The 23,585-nt window shown below is 36.0% G+C and overlaps 2 protein-coding genes across 4 annotated transcripts; both read right to left on the reverse strand.

Moving 5' to 3' along the window:
• Positions 1 to 204: 204 nt before the first annotated feature.
• On the reverse strand, positions 205 to 14,099 carry LOC126611029 (uncharacterized). Of its 2 annotated transcripts, XM_050279216.1 has the most exons (5): positions 13,836 to 14,099; positions 13,556 to 13,666; positions 13,352 to 13,432; positions 13,155 to 13,218; positions 205 to 363 (listed from the first exon to the last, which is right to left on the reverse strand). In XM_050279216.1, the coding sequence occupies exons 1-5, from the start codon at positions 14,055 to 14,057 to the stop codon at positions 353 to 355; spliced, it is 489 nt and encodes a 162-aa protein (XP_050135173.1). In that variant the 5' UTR covers positions 14,058 to 14,099; the 3' UTR covers positions 205 to 352. The 2 variants fall into 2 exon arrangements, with proteins under 2 accessions (XP_050135173.1, XP_050135165.1); XM_050279208.1 differs by lacking the exon at positions 205 to 363 and having other exon boundaries at positions 13,003 to 13,218.
• Positions 14,100 to 15,912: 1,813 nt separating this feature from the next.
• On the reverse strand, positions 15,913 to 20,235 carry LOC126611011 (cell division control protein 2 homolog). 2 transcript variants are annotated; one of them, XM_050279199.1, is made up of 9 exons: positions 20,069 to 20,235; positions 19,600 to 19,642; positions 19,316 to 19,500; positions 18,265 to 18,385; positions 17,634 to 17,807; positions 17,199 to 17,362; positions 16,956 to 17,043; positions 16,803 to 16,856; positions 15,913 to 16,271 (listed from the first exon to the last, which is right to left on the reverse strand). In XM_050279199.1, the coding sequence occupies exons 2-9, from the start codon at positions 19,606 to 19,608 to the stop codon at positions 16,182 to 16,184; spliced, it is 885 nt and encodes a 294-aa protein (XP_050135156.1). In that variant the 5' UTR covers positions 19,609 to 19,642; positions 20,069 to 20,235; the 3' UTR covers positions 15,913 to 16,181. The 2 variants fall into 2 exon arrangements, with proteins under 2 accessions (XP_050135156.1, XP_050135161.1); XM_050279204.1 differs by lacking the exon at positions 20,069 to 20,235 and adding an exon at positions 19,746 to 19,930.
• Positions 20,236 to 23,585: the final 3,350 nt, after the last annotated feature.

Below are 23,585 nucleotides of genomic sequence, written 5' to 3' on the forward strand. Positions count from 1 at the left end.
CACAGAAATTGATCATCGAATGAATTTTATTGACGTCTCAGAGTGCATATACATACAAGTCAGTAAATCATTCTTTGTTTTGTATATTCATCCTCGCTAGTCAATTTTATTAATACATTAATGCGTACGCGTCATGTAAATTTATGATTTTAACTTACCGAATTTAGACTCTTATCACATTTGATGTTGATGAAAAATATGAGCTGCAAAATCATGCGTGTCGTATTTAAATTAGTAATTGCATGCGTTGGTGTTTTAATATAAAACTTTGAATGCAGGTTCGTCTTCGGTCTTTAATCTTTTACATTGATAATTATCTTTTTGGAAAAGATGCAAATTGAAATAGAAAATTTCAGAGTGTTGGTTTTGAAATAGAAAATTTCAGAGTGTTGGTTCTATGTTCTTGCTCAGCTCCTCTAGCTTCTGCATCCTCAGCTTCTCACTCTCGGTCAACAGTTGGTAATTAAGCAGATTACAACAAATTGTAAGAACAAGTTCCAATTAGTGCAGAAGGCCATGCATGTAAAAATAGTTAAATTTGTGGACTGGACAATTAATTAAGGATAATTTAGTTATTATGTTTAATTACATCCATAAGTGTGGTTACAAGTTGAGCCTTTTCTTTGTTCTCTTCATTGAATCTTTCCAGGGCTTCTTTGTATTCTTTTTCCTGTTTGTTGACAGATAAGATGATGTTTATTTTTCTTCTAATTTTCAAGAATATATACACATAATGCCAGCAGAGTAGATGCATGATCGAATGTTTATATTGGTGTGAAATGCTAGATTGCACCTTCTTCTGGCAGCTCAGTCCCAGCGGCTTCAGCTCTCGATTAGCCATGTCAATTTTCTTCCTTACATTTGCAAGTTCCTTCCTCATGGGATCTCCCATCACTTCCAGCTTCTACTAGGTTGGAAAGATTGCGCAATGTATATCATAGCTTCATTAGCAAGTGATCGAGTTATGCAAGACTTGTTGGAATATAAGTGTTTGTGCTAGTTAAATATATATTTACTGTGAGCCATTGGATTACATTCCAATTGGACAGCTGAGATGTAATCTCAGTTTTAATGATGTGTTTTGTTTCTTGTAACTATCTCATAGGGTAGATTACATGAATGGTTGAGATTGATTTGTAATAGAGAGTGTCTCTCTCCTCTTAAGAGTGTTATCTCTTGCACATGCCTTGTGTGCTGAGTATGAATGAAATATAAAGAAAAACATTAGCTCAGCTTGAACTCTCTCTCTGCAATTCTTCTGTGATTTTAGAACCTCTTCATCTTCCACTTCTTTTCGGTTTTGTTGAAACAGAGATCATAGTCTTTGGATTCTAACATGGCCTCAGAGCCAGGTTCAGTCGTTTAGCATTGGGCGATTGAATCTGTGAAGGAAACGAGTTGAAATTTGAAGAGATTACTTGCGAGATCTGTGTCTAACATGGCAGGGTCTGGAGGTGGTGAGTTGGGAGCGCCGATCTTCAACGGCGAGAATTATGAATTCTGGAGCATAAGGATGAAGACTATATTCAAATCTCATGGATTATGGGAGTTTGTGGAAAAAGGGATAGAGTGCTCAGATTCGAAGGGAGCTAATGAATCTGCTGAAAAGACGAAGGATAAGGAGGGATCGAGTGATGCTGCATCTCTATCGGAGAAGCTCATGAAAGATGCCAAAGCATTGGGGCTGATTCAAGGAGCAGTTTCCGATGAGATCTTCCCTCGGATCTCTCACGAAGAAACCTTTAAATGAGCATGGGATATCTTGATGCAAGAATTCCATGGTGACAAACAGGTTAGAAGTGTCAAATTATAAAGTCTTCGTAGAGAATTTGAATACACTAGAATGAGGGATGATGAGTCTTTGCCTGCTTATCTTACAAAATTGTTTGATCTGATAAATCAAATGAGAAGTTATGGAGAAGAATTGTCTAGAGAAAGAATTGTGCAGAAAATGTTGATTAGTTTACCCTCAGTGTATAATCCTATATGCTCTGTAATTGAACACTCAAGGGATATAGATGTGATTGAGGTCCAAGAGGTGGTTGCCTCGTTGAAAAGTTTTGCACAAAGATTGGAGAGACATAGTGAGAATAAGACTGAGAGAGCATTTGCAAGTCTTAGTGTAAACCCCAAACCTGTTAATCCTTCTGGAAATCGATATCAGAAGAATTGGAAACCAAAGTTTAAAAAGTGGGATCAAAAGCCTGCTTACCAATCTGGGAAGCAAATTGTAGCTGCAGAAGGTGGTAGAAATCCTTGCAAGCACTGTGATAAGTATCATTATGGAGAATGCTTTCTTAAAGGCAAACCTAAGTGTCACTGTTGTGGGAAATTAGGACATGTTGCAAGGGACTGCAACAATAAGAAAAATGTTCAGCAGCTAAATTATGCAACTCAGGTTCCAACCATGTTCTATGTTAATAATGCAGTTGATAAGAAGCCCATGGAAGATGTATGGTATGTGGATAGCGGCTGCAGTAATCATATGACTGACAGAGAGGATGTGTTAATTGATGTTGATAGACGTATAACTGCAAAAGTAGAAATAGGGACAGGACAATTGGTTGATGTTGTTGGAAAAGGTAGTTTGGTGGTTGACACTAAGATGGGAAGGAGGTATATCAAAGAAGTAATGCTAGTCTCTGGTCTTAAAGAGAATTTACTTAGTGTAGGACATATGATGGAGCATGGATATTTTCTGATTTTTGGAGATAATAAGGTTGAAATTTATGATGACTGCTCTTTATCAAATCTGATTGCTAAGGTGCCAATGATAGGAAACATAAGTTTTCCTTTGAAACTTCAAACAGGATTGCAGTTTGCTTTAAGAGCAAGTGTGGGTCAATCAACCTTAATCTGGCATAGGAGAATGGGACATCTTAATCTTAACAGCTTGAAGCTTTTACAAGAGAAAGAGATGGTGTTTGGACTGCTGGAAGTCAAAAACATCAATGAAGTGTATGAGGGGTGTATTCTTGGGAAACATTGCAGAGATTCTTTTCCAAAAGAGTCAACAAATAGGGCTTCAACTCCACTGGAATTGGTACACACAGATGTGTGTGGGCCAATGCAGACTAACAAAGGCAGGAAATAGGTACTTTCTCACCTTTATAGATGATTGTACTCGGATGTGTTGGGTCTACTTTCTGAGGTATAAATCTGAGGTGTTCAGTGTCTTTAAGAAGTTTAAGGCTACTGTTGAACTTCAAAGTGGATATAAGTTGAAAAAACTAAGAAGTGACAGAGGAGGAGAGTATACATCTTTGGAATTCAACAAGTTTTGTGAAGCAATGGGAATGGAAAGACAACTCACTGTGGCATATTCACCACAACAGAATGGAGTGGCTGAAAGGAAGAACCGGACCATTGTGGAAATGGCTAAATGTATGTTGGTTGATAAGAAAATGCCACTAGAATTTTGGGCTGAAGCAGTTAACACTGCAATATATGTTCTAAACAGGTGTCCAACCAAAGCCTTGGTTAATAAAACTCCATTTAAAGCCTATAGTGGAAGGAAGCCAGAAGTTAAACATATGAAGGTGTTTGGTTCTCTGTGTTATGCACATGTTCCAGAACAACAAAGACAAAAGTTTGATTTGTCTAGCACAAGATGTGTATTTCTGGGGTATGAAAGTTGTGAGAAAGGCTACAAACTGTATAACATTAAAACTGGGAAAGTTGTCATTTCTTGAGATGTAGTATTCAATGAAGAAGCAAGTTGGGATTGGAGTGCACAGAAGGAGTATTGTATTTCAGTTCCACTTATTGATATACCTACAAAGAAAGGGAAGAAGGCTGGTGAATCTGATTTGACTCAAACTGAGATTTCAGAAGATGATAATGTGATACCAGAAAATGTTGAAGAAATACATGTTGGAGATGGTGCTGCAAGACATAGTGAAAGCACAGGTCCACAGGATTATGATCACACTTCACTTAAATATAAGAGCATCACAGAAGTATATGAAAGGTGCAATTTATGTATCATTGAACCTGGGACATTTGAAGAAGCTGTCAAGGATGAATCATGGCAGAAAGCAATGGACAATGAAATTGCAATGATTGAGAAGAATGATACTTGGGAGTTGGTTAATAGGCCATCTGATAAGCCAGTAATTGGTGTCAAATGGGTTTACAAAATCAAGTTGAATCTCGATGGCTCTGTGCAGAAAAACAAAGCAAGACTGGTTGCTAAAGGTAACTCCCAAAAGTCTGGAATAGACTTTAATGAAACCTTTGCACCAGTTGCTAGACTTGATACAATCAGAACACTTGTAGCATTAGCTACACAGAAAAGGTGGAGACTGTTTCAATTAGATGTGAAGTCAACATTTCTGAATGGAATATTACATGAAGAGGTATATGTTGACCAACCATCTGGATTTGTGATTAAGAACAAGGAGGATAGAGTTTACAGACTTAAGAAGGCATTATATGGTCTTAAGCAAACTCCAAGAGCTTGGTATGAAGAAATCAACTCCTACTTCACCAAGGCTGGTTTTCAAATGAGTCATAGTGAAGCAACTTTATATGTGAAGACTACCAAAAGTGGAATACTCATTGTTTCACTATATGTGGATGATATCATTTACACTGGGAGTTCACAAGAATTGATGATGGAGTTCAAAACTGCAATGATGAGGCAATATGAAATGACTGATCTTGGATTGCTGCATCATTTCTTGGGTTTAGGTGTGATACAAACTGATTCTTATATCTTCTTGCACCAAAAGAAGTATGCACAGACATTGTTGGATAAGTTTGGCTTTAAAGATTGTAAATCAGTTGCTACTCCTCTTGCAGTGAATGAGAAGCTATCTAAGATGGATGGTAGTGAACAAGCTGATGAGAATCTATATAGGCAGATAGTTGGAAGTCTGTTATATTTGACTACAACAAGGCCGGACATTATGTTTGCAGCAAGTTTGTTAGAAAGATTTATGCATGGTCCTACCAGAAAACACATGGGAACTGCCAAGAGAGTACTTAGGTACATTCAAGGCACACTTGACTACAGTATAACATATGAGAAGGGAAAAGAAGCAATGCTTATTACTGTGACAGCGATTGGTCAGGGAGTGAGGATGACATGAAAAGTACATCCGGATATGCATTTAATCTTGGCTCAGGTGTATTTTCGTGGGCATCAGTCAAGCAAAGTAGTGTAGCTCTATCCACTGCAGAAGCTGAGTATGTTAGTGCAGCAGAGGCCATTGCACAAGCAATTTGGTTGAGATTTTTTCTCTCAGACTTCGGTGAAGAACAAGTTGAGCCAACAACAATCTTATGTGATAATACATTAGCTATAGCTATAACCAAGAACCCTGTGCATGATCATAAGACAAGGCATATAAACAGGAGATTTCATTTCATTCGAGACGCATTACAAACTGGAGAGATCAATTTACTGTATTGCAAGCCTGAGGAGCAGGTTGCAGATATCTTTACCAAAGCATTGGCCAGAGATCGATTTGAATATTTGAGAAAGAAGCTTGGAATAATTTCAGCACAACACTTAGAAGGGAGTGTTGGAATATAAGTGTTTGTGCTAGTTAAATATACATTTACTGTGAGCCATTGGATTACATTCCAATTGGACAGCTGAGATGTAATCTCAGTTTTAATGATGTGTTTTGTTTCTTGTAACTATCTCAGAGGGTAGATTACATGAATGGTTGAGATTGATTTGTAATAGAGAGTGTCTCTCTCCCCTTAAGAGTGTTATCTCTTGCACATGCCTTGTGTGCTGAGTATGAATGAAATATAAAGAAAAACATTAGCTCAGCTTGAACTCTCTCTCTCTGCAATTCTTCTATGATTTTAGAACCTCTTCATCTTCCACTTCTTTTCGGTTTTGTTGAAACAGAGATCATAGTCTTTGGATTCTAACAAGACTTGCAGCTTAATTAATTAAGAGCATTCTCCTACTTATACTAGTGTTGTCTTTTTTACAATTGTTGATGTAGACTTTTTGGCATCTCCTTTGGAAATCCTCTTAGATCATCTCGGAGTCAAATTTTAAACAAATTTAAATTTGACAGCCTATATGACAGTTTAACATTTTTTCAAATTTTGTTCTTCACCCGATATGTCAAATTTAAAACATAAAATAAAAATCATATTTATTTTCTTTGCATTGGTAATGAAAGGAAATGAACTAAAAGGTATAAGAGTATTAAAACATTGGAATAGTAATGAAAGAAAATGCTTTAAAATTAAAAAAAAAATTAATAAAAAATTTAGATTTTAATTAAAATTTATTTAAAGCTGCTTTCAAATTTGACGACAATTATCTTTGCTGCCATTCTCACGTCATGCCACATAAGAATTGACATTTCGATAGAAAAACACTAGTGCTTTTTTTTTTACTTTTTTTTAACCGTTATTATTGATGTGAACTTTTTGATATTTGTTCTAGGAATGCTCTAATATGTCTAATATATAAATTCATTGCCTAATTGTATGCCTAATTAATTTACCTATATATAAATCCATGGCGTAATATGCCTAATGTATACATATTTTATTTTTATTTTTAATAAAAAATAAAATATGCTTAATATATTTAAAAATACGTAATAATTTACCTAGAAAAATAAAAAAATGTTAGTCCATTTAAAATTATTTTTTCTATATTTTACATGATAATATAGGTCAATTATTTACACATAAATTAATATCACATGCAAAATAATTTACTTCGAAAAATAAATAATGAGATAAAACATCCTAATATATGTAACAAATGCATTAGCCACATTAGGCATATTAGGCAAGTTAGGCATAGGTCATGTATTAAGCATATTAGGCATTACTCAATGAATAATGTGCTAAAACATGCACATGAGTCAATTATTAGGCGTATATTAGGTAAGTTTCATTTTATTTTTCATATATTTGGCCATGAACTTATAACATAATGTTTTTTTCTTTTATAAAATCATTAATCCTCTTTTCAATCCACTTGAAATTAATTGTGAGTAACAACATTCAAATAGGGGGGAAAATGTATAATGTGTAAAATTAACATAATTAATGAATTTTTTATGTGAAATTTATTAGAGTGAAAAATTATGTTAAAATTTATATGAAAAAAAATTGAATTTCAAAAGATAAAGTCACATTTTCAATATGATCTATAGGCTAGCTTAGATTGTAAAACCTCGTGATGAGAACATGATGGGATAGAGTCGAAGGCGAAGCTACAAAGTTAGAAACAGCTAGAAGTTGCCCTAGTGAACTACATGACTTTATATTCTCTTGTTACTAAAGAAACGATTCTAGTAAATTCTTACGACTTCACAAATTTGGTTCAAATTTGTATTTGACGACAATCGAACTTAAGACCTCTCACTTATAAGTGAAGAGGAATACCATTAGACCGTAGTCTTAAGTGGCTTCACATTCGTTTTTATATACAATAATATTGGGAATGAATGTATGGACTACGCTACATAATTGAACATCTATAATTACGTAACAACTCTATATGTGCCTGTGAACACGAAAAATTCCTGAAACGAAAGAGACAAGAAACGACGTGCACAAACAAATATTTGTATTTGATGATTTTGGGTTACAATCTCTCTCTATTTTGATCCTCTGATTCGATCTCCGTAAGGTGTTGATTTGTGGATGTGCGATTGATCCAAAGGGCCGTTGGGCTTGATCTAAGGATGAACGTTCTTCAAGGGCCGTGGACTTGATCTTGAAGGTGGATTTGAGCGGATCTTCAAAGGGGCTTTTGGGCTTGATCTTTGAAGAACAGTGATGAACGGATCTCCAAGGGCTTTTGGGCTTGATCTTGAAGGACAGTGATGAACGAATCTTCAAAGGCTTTTGGGCTTGATCTTGAAGAACGGTTGGATGTGTGGATTTGTCGACGTTGTTGATCCAAAGGGCCGTTGGGGCTTGATCTTGGATGAACGGATGATGAACGATGGTGCTTTCTTCAAGGGCCGTCGGGGCTTGATCTTGAATTGGTGGATGGTTGATCCAAGGGCCGTCGGGGCTTGATCTTGGAAGAACGATGAACGAAGAACGAAGAACGCTTTCTTCAAGGGCCGTCGGGGCTTGATCTTGAAGGTGGATGATTGTTGATCCAAGGGGCCGTTGGGGCTTGATCTTGGAAGAACGATGAACGAAGAACGAAGAACGCTTTCTTCAAGGGCCGTCGGGGCTTGATCTTGAAGGTGGATGATTGTTGATCCAAGGGGCCGTTGGGGCTTGATCTTGGAAGAACGATGAACGAAGAACGAAGAACACTTTCTTGATTCTTCAGGAACCTGGATGCTTGAGAGCTTCGGAGTTTCAGAGCTTCAGAGCTTCAAGTTGTAATATGAATTGGTCCCTTTAATGAATGAAATGGGCTTGTATTTATAGAATTTTCCAAGGCCTAATTTTGAATATAATATTCTAGATGAAATAAGTCGTTTCTGCCAGGTGTTGACACGTGTCCTATTTGATGACTTTTCCAACTCATTTCAATTTTCGTTGAGTCACACGCTACGTGTAAAATTTATGTAATACATGAGCGTTGACACTTTGATTTATCGGTCAACATTTATTTACCGAAATTTCGATGTCTACAGTGCCATCTATGGAGATTGATCATGAGTAATCTCACTAAGGTCATATCTGGTATTGAATTATTTTTCACCAAAAGCTGATTTACTTTACAGTTAAGCAGTAAAAAAGTGTGGTAAAAATAAAACATATGTTGCAGTCCTAATAAGATTGGAAATATGATTGTGTAAATCCTATTGGGATTCTGTTGTATCTTTTATATAATATCTTATTTCAGATGTAATACCTAATCGATAAGGAATTTACCTTCCATACTACTAGAAATAAATGCACACTGGGGTGAGATAACACACACTTCAAAATTCACCAAATCTCTCTCTTTCTCTGTGTGTCGCGCCCCTCTCTCTCCCTCTCTATAATTCTTCAGTTAAATAGGCATACAACACGTTATCAGCACGATCTTGATGATGCAAAGGAACTAAAGGTTCGTGGAGGAGGTTCTTCTACAAATTTAAGGGCTCAATTTTCCTTTTATAGCCGATCAGGTTCTTCTAGAACACATGCTTGATATTTTATAAGCCCTTACTTGCATGAAAACATTCTCCATAATACAAGAACCCCCAATCTATTATTGCATAATGTTACTATTATATACATCGTATATTTGCATATATTTGTCAATATATATAAGAATGTTCATGCATGCGCAATTGATATATATATATATATATATATATATATATATATATATATATGTGTGTGTGTGTGTGGTTAGGCCCTTTAAGGGGAGGGATCCCCATTTTTTCCCCAATAAAAAAGGGATTAGTTGTGGGACCCACTCTATGTTTTGTAAATCTCGATTCATAGATCATGCTTACAAAAATTCAATTCAATTCGAAACTATTTGCCCATTTAATTATCACGAAATTTCATCATTTCTTATAAAACAAAGTGTTGGTCAATTTCTTTTAACTCAATTAGATGCCTCAAATAATAGATGGTTAAGATCGTTGAAGTTTGATGTGGTATGAGCTCAACAACTAATTCCCATTAACAAAAAATGGGGGACTTCCCTTAAAGGTCTGGAGCCACGAATGGGAAAATTGCGGTCGAGCCACGGTCTAGAGCCACGCCGCCGCACAGAAGCTGTGCGCCAAGCCGTTCCTAGTTGGCTTAAAGCCAAGTCGTGTTGAGCTGTGCTACACTGAGTCGTACCGAGCTTGAAGCTCGGGCATGCCTTCCACAGGACTCTATAGCCTCGTTTGATAGCTCGTATAAGGGATCAAATAGGATTAATAATCCGAATCCAGTTGTTTGGTACTCTCTCGTATTAAATAGCCACATGATTATTTAACCGGTTCCACTTATTTTATACGGTGTATACCCACTTGATAATATTGTCCAAATTGGATTAATTATTAGTCGGGTTGCATTCACTTTCCTTCTCTCGTGAACTCTTCTTCACTGAAAAATTCATTTGATGTTCTTCCTATTTCTTCTTCGACCCAACAACAATTCTCTAGCTTTTCCACCAGCAAATTAAACCCAACTTGACATCCTGCCGACCAACACACCAGAAAAGATCTTGAAATTCCTTGCATGCATGTCTTCGTTTTCCACCGGCAAATTAAACCCAACCTGACATCACGCTGCTCAGGAGCCACGCCGTCTTCGTTTTCACACCCATATATGATGGTGGATCGATAATTGAGAGATTTCATCTGGATTTTGGGATTAGTCGATGATTAAATTTTGTTGTTGTGGGGTAATTAAACTCAAAATTGGGAAAGTTTCATATGGGTTTTTTTTTTTTTTTTTTTTTTTAATTTCAATGGATTAGAAACCATGGAGATTTGGAGATGATAATCTGGCAGCAGTGATTGTGAAGAGAGATGGAATATGAGCTTTTGATTTCAATGGTACATGGTGGCGATGGTGAGTGCTAGGCGGTTGCCTGGCTTTGCTCTTCCTCTTTTCTAGGTTTTTTGTTGGTGTAACAAATTGTTTTAATTATTATTATTTAATATTCTCTTTTTTTACTCCATTTTATCTTCCATGAGTTTTTGAAATTTGTTTTTCTTTAATTTTATTTCCATTTTATCATCAATTTTATCTTAAAAAAAAAAGTAAAAAAATCTTCTTATCAGATGCAGTACCAAGACAGTATAAATAATCCTACGTTAGTTTATTTAATTAATATTATTCGATGTAGAAATCATCTTATCCGACTAAAATAGTCTGTACAGTTCGACCTGCCAAATGAGGCCTCAGAGTATAAATTTATACAAGTGGCTTAGAGTACAACTAGGATTCCTTGAAGTACATGTTACAAAAGTATAAGTGTACTTTGTCTAGACAGAGTCGGCCCTGAGGGTGTGCAACAGGTGCAACCGCACATGGCCCCCGATTCAGAAGGGCCCCTAAATTTTCATTACATGTATATAGATGCATATAAAATAGATTAGATGCAAAAGATAATCTTATATGTGATTCTAGCCCAAGTGGTTTAGCTCTTCTTTCTTATAGCCCATGTGCTAGGTTCGAATCCTAGTGATAATGTTTTGTTATATTTTAAGCTTTTGCAAATTTGTAAATAGGAGGTAACAGAAAGGCATGTATCGAACTCAGGACCTTTGAAGGTAAGGAAAAACACCTGGCTGATCAAATAACTTATTTTTGTTGTAGTAACTTGTAATATTTTAGTTTTATAGATGAAAAAATTGAAAAAAATAATAATAAAGAAATATAACATTAAAAAAAATGAAGGGCCTCTATCTAAGTTTTGCACATGGCTCCTCAATACTCAAGGTCGGCCCTATGTCTAGATGTTTGAGTTCGAATCGGTAATTACTCACTTTTATTTTTTTATTTTATTTTTACCAAACGATATTATTTACACTAAGGAAAATGGGTGGGTTTAGTCTCACAATGGGCTAGCAATAATGTGGCTCGATTTCGCCTTTAGCAAGAATCGAACCTAATACCTCTCACTTGTAAATGAAGATGAATACCATTAGACCGTAGCAGTAAGTGGCTACTCACTTGTATTAACATCCGGAAATAATGTTGGTTTACTATAGGGATTCTAATAAGAGAATCATAAAGATTGTTTATTAATAAAAAAAGATGTCATATGCTATCACATAAATTGATCATTGAATGAATTTCATTGATATCTCAGAGTGCATCCAACGTGTATCGAACTTAGGACCTTTGAAGGTAAGGAAAAACATCTGGTTGATCAAACAACTTATTTTTGTTGCAGTAACTTGTAATATTTTAGTTTTATAGATGAAAAAAATAAATAATAAAGAAATATAACATTAAAAAAAATGAATGGCCTCCATCTAAGTTTTGCGCATGGCTCCTCAATACTCAGGGCCGGCCATGTGTCTAGATGTTTGAGTTCGAATCAGTAATTACTCACTTCTATTTTTTATTTTTTGAACAAACGGTATTATTTATACTAAGGAAAATTGGTGGGTTTAGTCTCACAATGGGCTAGTAATAATGTGGCTCGATTTCGCCTTTAACAAGAATCGAATCTAAGACCTCACTTGTAAATGAAGAGGAATATCACTAAACCGTAGCAGTAAGTGGCTACTCACTTATATTAACATCAGGAAATAATGTTGGTTTACTACAAGGATTCTAATAAGAAAATCATAAAGATCGTTTATTTATAAAAAAAAGATGTCATATGCTATCATAGAAATTGATCATTGAATGAATTTTATTGACGTCTCAGAGTGCATCCAACGTGTATCGAACTTAGGACCTTTGAAGGTAAGGAAAAACATCTGGCTGATCAAACAACTTATTTTTGTTGCAGTAACTTGTAATATTTTAGTTTTATAGATGAAAATAATAATAATAAAGAAATATAACATTAAAAAAAATGAAGGGCCTCCATCTAAGTTTTGCATAAGGCCCCTCAATACTTAGGGTCGGCCCTGTGTCTAGATGTTTGAGTTCGAATCAGTAATTACTCACTTTTTTTTTTTTGAACAAACGATATTATTTACACTAAGGAAAATGGGTAGGTTTAGTCTCACAATGAGCTAACAATAATGTGGCTCGATTTCGCCTTTAGCAAGAATCAAAACTAAGACCTCTCACTTGTAAATGAAGAGGAATACCATTAGACAGTTGCAGTAAGTGACTACTCACTTATATTAACATCAGGAAATAATGTTGGTTTACTATAGGGATTCTAATAAGAGAATCATAAAGATTGTTTATTTATAAAAAAAAGATGTCATATGCTATCACAGAAATTGATCATTGAATGAATTTTATTGACGTCTCAGAGTGCATATACATACATGTCAGTAAATCATTCTTTGTTTTGTATATTCATCCTCGCTAGTCAATTATATTAATACATTAATGCGTACGTACGCGTCATGTAAATTTATGATTTTGACATACCGAATTTAGACTCTATCACATTTGATGTTGATGAAATATATGAGCTGCAAAATCATGCGTGTCGTATTTAAATTAGTAATTGCATGCGTTGGTGTTTTAATATAAAACTTTGAATGCAGGTTCGTCTTCGGTCTTTAATCTTTTACATTGATAATTATCTTTTTGGAAAAGATGCAAATTGAAATAGAAAATTTCAGAGTGTTGGTTCTTGCTCAGCTCCTCTAGCTTCTGCATCCTCAGCTTCTCACTCTCGGTCAACAGCTGGTAATTAAGCAGATTACAACAAATTGTAAGAACAAGTTCCAATTAGTGCAGAAGGCCATGCATGTAAAAATAGTTAAATTTGTGGCCTGGACAAGTAATTAATGATAATTTAGTTATTACGTTTAATTACCTCCATAAGTGTGGTTACAAGTTGAGCCTTTTCTTTGTTCTTTTCATTGAATCTTTCCAGGGCTTCTTTGTATTCTTTTTCCTGTTTGTTGACAGATAAGATGATGTTTATTTTTCTTCTAATTTTCAAGAATATATACATATAATGCCAGCAGAGTAGATGCATGATCGAATGTTTATATTGGTGTGAAATGCTAGATTGCACCTTCTTCTGGCAGCTCAGTCCCAGCGGCTTCAGCTCTCGATTAGCCATGTCGATTTTCTTCCTTACATTTGCAAGTTCCTTCCTCATGGGATCTCCCATCACTTCCAGCTTCTACTAGGTTGGAAAGATAGCGCAATATATATCATAGCTTCATTAGCAAGTGATCGAGTTATGCAAGACTTGCAGCTCAATTAATTAAGAGCATTCTCCTACTTATACCAGTGTTGCTTGGTATAAAATATAAAAATAATAAACAGTAGAGTTAATTTGTAGGACTTACTTCCCAAATCTGCGCGAGACGCCTAGTTTCTTCCCCAGCACGACCCAACTGAAGTTCAACTTTCTCCTTAACCTCCATCTTCTTCCTCTCGATCTCTTCCTCTTTAGCTTGGTATGCCGATATTGCCAGCCTCGAAATCTCATCATCGTCGTTCTCCTCCGTTGACAGCCTCCCACTACTATTGGAAATGGAATTACTTCCAAGGCTATTCATTTTCTGCATTTCAATTGTTTGTCACTCCAACAAGTTCCAAATCCAATTAGCCTTTTACATCTATCTGCTTCCACCAATGAAAAACCCCACCACGTATATATAACATTCTACTTCCATACGCGTGTCGCAATTGGTTTTGCTTCAAACTTGTCTCTCCCCTTCCTTTTCTGGTAGGCCTTCTCTTCTCATGCTTTCTTTCGACGACATGATTCTCAATCGCAGCAGAGACAAGATGAATTGTTATGTTCTTATGTAAACATGTTTATATATATATATGCCTAACTTAACATTCATACCCTTTAAATGTTTTGACTTCTATTTATCAATTTACTCCAAGTCTTTAGACTCCCATCATTATCTAAGCCCAATCCGTACAATAGTTATACAACGATAATAAGCACTTTATTTTTTGACTGAAAGAGAATTGACTCTAATTGTTTTTCTAAAGGAAAATTAATTAAAAGAGTTTGAAAACTTTGAGTTTTAAAGATAAAGACAAAATAAAGGGTAAAGTGAATAGTACCATGATTGATTTTTTAGTATAAAAATGTGGTTTTTCGTTAAAGTAAACGATACCAAAATTTTTCGTTAAAATTCATTTTTTCTAACCTTCGATTAAATAAATCAAATAAAATTAATTACATGAACAAGGAAAAAAGTGCAACAGAAGAGTATATAATGAAAACCAATACTCTAATAAAAAATGTTCAGGCCCGCAGTATGTCTTTAAACTTGTACACGTGTCATCTTTTTATCAAGCCATGGTGTCACTACCACTGCCACGTTGTCACATCCCCGTAAAAGTTTCTCTTCATTTTACAACCTTAGCGATCATATTTCCTTTATTTTTTGCACGAAGGTAGTTGAAGTGTCAAATTTACAAGTGGACGCCATCTCATTTTTAAATGTGGGCAACTGTAAGGAAAATATGGCAACACTGGCTCAACGTTTGCTTCAAGCAACGAGGAGATGTGTTCCTCTGTCAACTTTAAATTGGACTAAGCCACCCAACAAGCCTACCATATAATTTTGCTTGAATAGGCTTTTAGTAAGAGTCCAATTTAAAATCTCTTATTTACTAGTGAAAGAAGTATCGTTAAATCAAAATAATAAGTGGTTCTTCCGCTGTCACGTCTTAAAATTACTTTTCCATTTTTTTTCTTTTAATCAGCTTTTCCCTTTCAACCATTGAGAGTCAATTGACTCAGTTCAATGACGAAAGTTCACTTTGCAGTCATTATATTAAAATGGTCATTTACTCATGGGAAACGATAAATTGATATGGAAAATAATAGACACGTCATTCTTAGCCCCTTACACACCGTGATTAATTAGGTTAGTAGTATTCATTTGATTTATTCAATCTGATGTAAAAAAATAATGGCAAAAGATAGGAGTCTAAGAGGCCAAAAAAAGTGAAAATCACCTCCCATTGATAATCACACCATTTTTCTTTCTCCTGAATACCCTTCTTTATTTATGATCACCAAATTGAACGATCGAATGAAAAAACATACATGACTAAGCATGTGTCTAGTGGAAGAAAAAGAGTGTTATCATTTCCCAACCAAACATTAAAAAGAAAATTCTGCCATGCTTGCCAGAATAGAAAAACATAATTACCCTCGCTATAATGCAGCAAGCCAGTGTGATAACTTGAGAAGCAAGTAATTCCAAAATCTAAGCGTTCCTATCTCATTTGACAACATAACAGGGCACGCATTTGGCTATCAATCATAACAATTTCTCAACAAATAACACCCAGGAAGAACTCCTGCCAAAATTAGGGTCAACCTGCTTCGGTAGGAAGATGAAAATGAGATCGCATCATTTCCGTTGAACAAGTGAAATGAGAACATCTCCAAAGCAAACCTATCTTTTACATTCCTCGAAGGAAAATTGTTTCTCACAGGACATGAACTGTCAATTACAAGCTGTATATTATGAAGAGTAAAAGTTGAAGGTACAGGAAAGAAACTTGAGGGCAGGCGCTGAAGGGGAAATCAACGAATCGGAACTGTCTGAGGAATGAGGAAAAATCACAAACAACACACAAATTCTCATTCAAACAAAGTTCATAGGATGCTACACTATAGTATAAACATTCTCTGCCAGGAAGTGAAGATGGGAGCATTAGGGTACAAACGCAATATCTTTGAAGTACTCATGCTCAAGAGCACTCCTGGCCGTAATCCTTTTGCTGGGATCCAAGCAGAGCATTTTCTGGAACATAAAAAACAAAGTACTTCAACGATATAAAACCCACACTGCAAAATATATACTTTTATTTGTGTTTATCATTCATTTTCTTCCTCTATCAAGGCCTTTCCAATTTTCTAGATGTCATGTGGATTGGAATAAAACTTTAGAGATTGACAAATCCAACTCCTCAAGTTGTCATGTTGCAGGATTGGGCTCATTAAAAAGAAAATAAGATATTTTCATGTAGAATGAACAATGGACAACAAAAAAGACTCATTAAAAGAAAATAACAAATTATCATGTAGAACGAACAATGGACAACAAAAATCACCCATATGGAGTTGCTTCCAGGCTATATCAAAGTCCAGGAACCCTTTTTTGTTTCTTTTCCTTTTTCAAGTTCTACTCTAGTACTCCGCCCATATGTTATTACTAACACCTTTGTGGGATCAGCTAGGAACTGTATTAATACTCACAATTGAATCACAGTGTTGATGTATGTATATGAACAACTTTTCCCAATTGAAGTGCAGAAATTGAATCTGAACTTACTGAGAGAAGATCAACACCAGCTGAATCAAGATTTGGAACTACACTTGCCAACTCCTACAAAGTAAAGGATGCTTTACTTAATATTATCAATAGCACATAGGTTGACGATTTTTATAATGGGAGTACATAGCAACACGCATAAAGTTTTATTACCTTAGCACCCCACTTCGGAAAGGAAGATTTAAAATCAGGCAAAGAATTCACTCCAGGCCATGTATCCTCGGTCGGAGTACCCATGATTCTTCATATGAAAAGCAACAGTGTGAGTGGGATAGGATCTATTGAGGATGATGCAACACATTATATGGTTTACAAACATTTGGATGCATATGACTTCCACGAAAAGGAAAAAAATAAGGAAATTAAAGCATAGAGATTTGGTTGGGAATCTTTCACCTAAATATCTTGAACAATTCATCAATCTCAGAGTCCCCAGGAAATAAAGGCCGTTGGTTTACCATCTCGGCAAATATACAACCCACTGACCACACGTCAACTGGAGTGGAGTAATGGCGAGAACCAAGCAATATCTCTGGCGCTCTGTACCAGAGGGTCACCACCTATGGCGAACCACCATAAATAAATCACTTTTTTTAACATTAAAGCGCACACCCACACACACCAATAGCTCTCAGTTGTTAACATATCAAACAACCGAAATGTTGCAGTTAGAAAGTTTAATTTCAGTACATGTGACTGCATCATATTACTGTTACTAACTGCCACATCTTTTTTTTTTTTTTTGTCACTTTCAATTGCTAAGAAAAGAAAAATTATCTGAATTTTACAGCAACAGCGAAATGTCAAGATCTACTAGAGACGCATTCAAACCTCATGAGTAAATGTCCTAACAGGAATACCAAATGCTCTAGCCAGTCCAAAATCTGCAAGCTTTAGTGCATTGGTACGACGATCTATCAGCAGATTCTGGGGTTTAAGATCTCTATGAAGAACTCTATGTGAATGACAGTAAGCAATGCCTCTGAGAATCTGGTAAAGAAACAGCTGCAGAAAGAGGACATGACCAATTAAATTCCATTGTAAGCTTAGTAATTCAATAGTTTATTGTCAAAATCGGGATAGATTACGTAACACAAGAAAACTCCAAGACCGATGTAAGGTAACCTCAGTAGAAACTAGAATTAAGGATCACAAGCATCACACTACTTGGGCCGTAAAGGACTTGAAATCTGCTTCGCAAACTAAGAGAAGAATTGCACAGGTAAATGAATGAAAAATGTAATAGAAGGAACTAAATACAAAGCTTCCAGATGATAGCCTAACATTTATTTAGCAAAGCTAAATTTCTTAAAACAAAAATAGAAAACTGCAACTGAGATGAAATACCATAATTTTCTGACCACATAAGTACTCAATGGACACCATGTCATTTAAAGGTTTCTAAAAGTAAAAGTCTCTATATCAAAGAATGCCCGAACTTCTAATGTGCAGAGGGACTCACTTTTATTTGGCGAGGGTCCTTTGCAAATTCAGGAGTAGAATCCATATGCTTCTTCAGATCCAAGTCCAGGTACTCAAAAACCAGATACAAGCGCTTCTCACTGTGCACTACATCCTGTAACCTGTCAAGCAATATCCATAAGTATTTATAATATATAAATCATTTTGCAACACAACCAAGCTTTAAGGAAAGATGATATGTGTCTACAAAACCAGATCAATTTTTTTTTAACAGTATAGTTTGTCTTCCACTTAACAAAAGGATTTTGTTTTAAACATTTCTATGAGGACCCACGTTGCTATTTTATTTTTTGGGGGCCATGCTGTGAAATTACACATTAGTTAGACACTGAAAGAAATGCTAGTTCCCTGGTCAAGCTCAGACAATTCAGGAAAACAACATGCTCAGAGCAAAGTAAAAGAACGGTGGTTATCAAGGTCAGTCATGCTATATTCTCCGGTTTTGAGAATGTTTGGGATAGAGTTCAGTTTTTGTCTGTGTTGTGGGCATCAGTTTGCCCACAGTTTAGAGGAATTTCGTTCTCCTTATTTTGCTAGATTGGAAGGCAGCTATTTTCTGGTTCATCATTTTTCTTTTGTCAGCTATGTGGAGCTGTTAGTTTTTTCCTGAGCTGTAGTGGTTTTTTTGCTCAGGATGGTCTTATACAAGCCTCTCAGTATCTTTTCTTTGTTTTCAGTATAATCGTATCCTTTTAAAAAAAAAAGATTGAGTTGTTTAAGTTTCCATTAAGAACAGAATACAAATAGGAAGAAGCACATGATACAACTAAAAATCAAATATGGTCCAAAAATAAAATATTAACTTGAGATCATAGTCTACTTTTCATCTACTCAACAACAGGTAATGCCTTCAGAAGTTCTATGATTCAGAAAAGCTGAATGCCCAAACATGTAAATTCAAGCTGTAGATTGGGAAAATCATCCATCTCTTGATCAGTGAGGAAACTATGCACCTGTTCTAAAACTCCAATAATTATCTCATAAACTACTAAATTGATGAAATTAGTCCAATACACGGATGTAATAAATACCTGACAATGTTCCCATGCTGCATTTCTTTCAAGAGGGAAATCTCACGTATAGCAGTGCTTGGCACTCCCTCATCTTCCTGCTCCAAGCGAATTTTCTTCAAAGCTATAGTCTCATTAGTGACACGATCAAGTGCCTTGTAAACCACTCCATAAGTTCCTTCACCAATCTTCTCAACTTTCACGTACTACAAAACCGCAAACATCACAATCAAAGAAAATTTATCGATACAAAAATACAACAATCAAAGATCAGAAAGCAAGAAAATGGCACAACCATCACTAACCTGGTCCATCCAATCTCTCTGCTAAAATCCAAGCCTTCAAAACCTAAAGGAAACAGCGAAAGTACCCGTATCAATTGTAACTTTCAAGTAAACATAATCAAACCATCCTAGTTCACTAAAACTGGCCACACTTTCATCTTACAGACCCATATCATTTCTCAAACACCGCCATTCGCACCGTAAAATCCCTGTTACTTCACTGCCCATTATACAACAAATCAACTATCAAATCAACCACTAAAGAGATTATCCATTTCTTCACAATTCCTTCCTACTCACATTCACTGAACATACATTGCATTACAACCATTAGATCAACCCACCATATCTCAAAACTCAATCATCAGTAAAACCTCAACACATCAGTGACTAGCGATGCTCAGTGAGCTCGATTTACAGATTTAAACATCCACGTTACGGAAGCAAGCAATTTGAAGAAGCAAAAGAGTAAGTAGAAATAAACACTTACGGGACGGATCCTCCTCTGGACCCCTAAGACTTCGATTCCTCTGTCTCCTTCTCTGCGCCCGTGTGCTAGTCCTCACCGCAGAGAATGGAGGAGGAGGAGGTAAGAGAGCCCTAATTGCTTGGCAGTACTCCTTTGGGTTTGGGTTCCACCACCACTTCAAACTAGCTTTTATTATTTTAGTTTCTTTTTTAATTTTTATCACAAATGATTTTTAAAATTAATTAGCCACATCACGATGGTACATAAAATTGATAGTCTTTAAAAATGGGTGTCGAAAATGAACGTGCTCTTTCTGTCAAAATTTTCTCAAAAGTTTTGGTATGTGTTGATATAGCATGTGACTGAGTTCTACAAATTTAATTAATATTATCAAGTGAATTAAAATTATTTAAATAATTAAAATAATTTATTTTAATATAATTAAAACTTCAAAAATAAAATTAAAACATAAATAGTAGAAAAAGAAACCTTCAATGACAGCCCCGTCTCTTCCCTCTCCGATCAGCCTCCATCCCAGCAACCTAGCTCTCCTGTGGCCTCACAACCCCTCCGGCGCCAAGCCACTGCAGTACCACATGTTTAAGTCAGGGTGGTGAAGAAGAAGATTTTTTTTCATTTTCCATTTATATAAAAATCAAAATTGTTTTTTTATTATTTAAATATTGTTAATCCACATGACAGTATTTAATTAGACAGATGAGCCCCTGTATGTGCCACATTACTACATATCAAAATTTTTGATAGATTTGTGAAGGAAGGAGCACATTAATTTAAGACACTTATTTTCAAATACTACATTTGTGATATCTCGACCAGTTGGAAATTTAATTGAAATTATTTCATTAAATTCTCCAATTTTGACAAAAGTGAAGTTAGGGGTATTTGGATCATTTCAAATGTTTCTCGATCTTTTTGGTTAACTCTTGAGTTGGTTAGGTAGAGCTCGATTTCACGAGGGTATAGGCCCAAATTGATCTCGATTACGGATTAACAGAAGAAGTTAGAAGCATTTTAAGTAGAAGGGCAATTCAGTAATTGGCCAGAGTGCTAGAAATAAAGTTGTTTCTAGAAAATTCCATAAAAACTTTCCAAAACGGGAAAGCTACTACAGACCCCCTTTTTGGGGCGATCAGGTCACTGACCTGGTTGCTTGACCTGGTCTTTTCTCCTCTATCCGACCTCCATTTTGGGTGATTTTGGTATCTATAGAAGGCTCTCGACGAACCCAACATCTTGGTGGTGTTAGATTTTTCATTTTCTAACACGCTTTTCAGGTTGAAGCCACAACCTCCCAAGGGTTTTTCAGTGATGTTATCATATCTCCCGTGATTCCAGTAACCATTTCAGTCGAGTGATGTAAGAAACATCATCTACTCTTCATGATCTTCAAGTTGGTATGCTTGGTTTGTGCATTGGTTGTTGTTTTAGATTTGGGTGTTTAGAAACCTAGAAATCCGGTTTTCTCCGATGATTTTGGTCGGTTTCCGGCTAGAATTGGTCGTTGAACTAGTTATGAAAGTTAATCCGTTCATCGAGGTCTATCTATCGTGTGAATTTGAAGCTCATTCGGTTAAGGCTGAAAATTCGAATTTCTCAAACCCTCCACTAAGGCTACCATTCCATGTGGCGATGCGTGGGAATCGCCCTTCGATGTTGTCTGAGTACTAGAGACCTTCTAGTGACCTTGTGAACCTGTGTTTAGCTTGGTTTCTCGAGATTCAATTGTTTGGTGCGGTGATCAAATTGGACCACCACTGTTTTGTATGATTGGAAGGGATCCAACTGTTGGATCGTTGTCAATTTGTAATACGTTGTGTTCGGAAGCATAATGAAGCCCTTAGAAATTTAAGGATTGGAACATCTGATGTCTGGATCTTCTGGATTGAATAACCTTGTATTGTTGACATTACTAGTGCCTGCTTTGACCGACGGTTGACTTTTTGTCAACGTGCCCAAATTATTGTAGTGTGTCATTTACTTATAGAATGTTGTTGAGACTTGATGGAGCTTAGTTGGCTCATTATGATGAAATGTCATTCCCAGTTGACGTGCATCTCGATTTACGTGCAAGTAACACTTTGCCTCATTTTACGTTCCGGTCTTACTAAGTTTCCTAAGTGGGGTTTTATATAATGTGTTAGGCTCCTTGAAGCAATGTCTATGAACCTAAAAATGCAAAGAACTCCAGGCAAGTGACTTTAATATTATGTAATATGGTTATTACCTGTGAAACTTCCTTATTATATACTGTGTGGTACAACATGGATTTACAAATGATTTTATGATAGTGGGTGCTACTATGACATGTTTACCCCGATAATGTTATCGAAAAATATATCTATGCTATGTTTCAAATGATTGTGAATTGAGAGGGCTAGTAAAGGACCGCTAACCTAGTGTAATGGGGTAATGTGGCATTGAAATCTGTACCATGTAGGAGTGATACATGGATGATCCCTCTTTGTTAATCCGTATTGGGGAACCATACTATTTATCGACTGTGCCTGGTTAATTCATGTTGGACAAACTTAGGGTTGCGCCTGGTTAATTTGCATTAGGCGATCCTTGTTACCTAGCTATGGCTATACGTAGCTTAGGAGTGATCACACATGGTTAATCCGCATTGGGTGGTCACCGCCAATAAGTGTTTTTAGGAATGACTCTGCTTGGTTAATCAACAATGGGGACCACTTCCTACTCGGTTACTAATAGGATTTTTACCACCTGCAAAACTAAGGATAAAACCACTAAAAAATACTTGCAAGAGTACAAGATTATCGTAGTATAGCAACTCAAGCAAAGTCATTTTCCATATGGATTGAATGGATAATTTGTATGTACACTAATCCTTAGCTAATTATTTGAAACAAAGTTTCGAAAATGTTGATTTTGAAATTTAAATAAAAATAATTGGCAGAGTAAAGAAAGAAAAAGAAAATGATTTTGGAAAGCAATTTAAATACTAGGGTTCCGCCATCATCACTAACAAACCTATGCAATTTTACCAATTTTCCTAATGCATAAGTTCTTTGTGATGTTTGTTTGTACCAGACTTGACCAATCCCGAAACTACTGAGCACCGGTCAACGTTATACTGTCAAGGACCCATAAGAGTTTCCCTCCAACCAGGAGGCCAATCACAGTGCGACACGTGTCGACATCAGAAGCCAATCATAGCGCGACATGTGCCAACATCAGAAGCCAATCACAACACGACATGTGTCAATGTCAGAACAAAGCTAGAAACTCTCTTCTATAAAAGGAGATCATTCTCCAACAATATTTCCGAATGTCATTTGTACTAAATCATTCACTAGTACTCACTAAAGGAGAGCTTGAACCTATGTACTTGTGTAAACCCTTCACAATTAATGAGAACTCCTCTACTCCGTGGACGTAGTCAATCTGGGTGAACCACATACATCTTGTGTTTGCTTCCCTGTCTCTATCCATTTACATACTTATCCACACTAGTGACCGGAGCAATCTAGCAAAGGTCACAAACTTAACACTTTTT

This window comes from Malus sylvestris, chromosome 2 (genome assembly GCF_916048215.2).
Source record: "Malus sylvestris chromosome 2, drMalSylv7.2, whole genome shotgun sequence".
Lineage (NCBI taxonomy): Eukaryota > Viridiplantae > Streptophyta > Magnoliopsida > Rosales > Rosaceae > Malus > Malus sylvestris.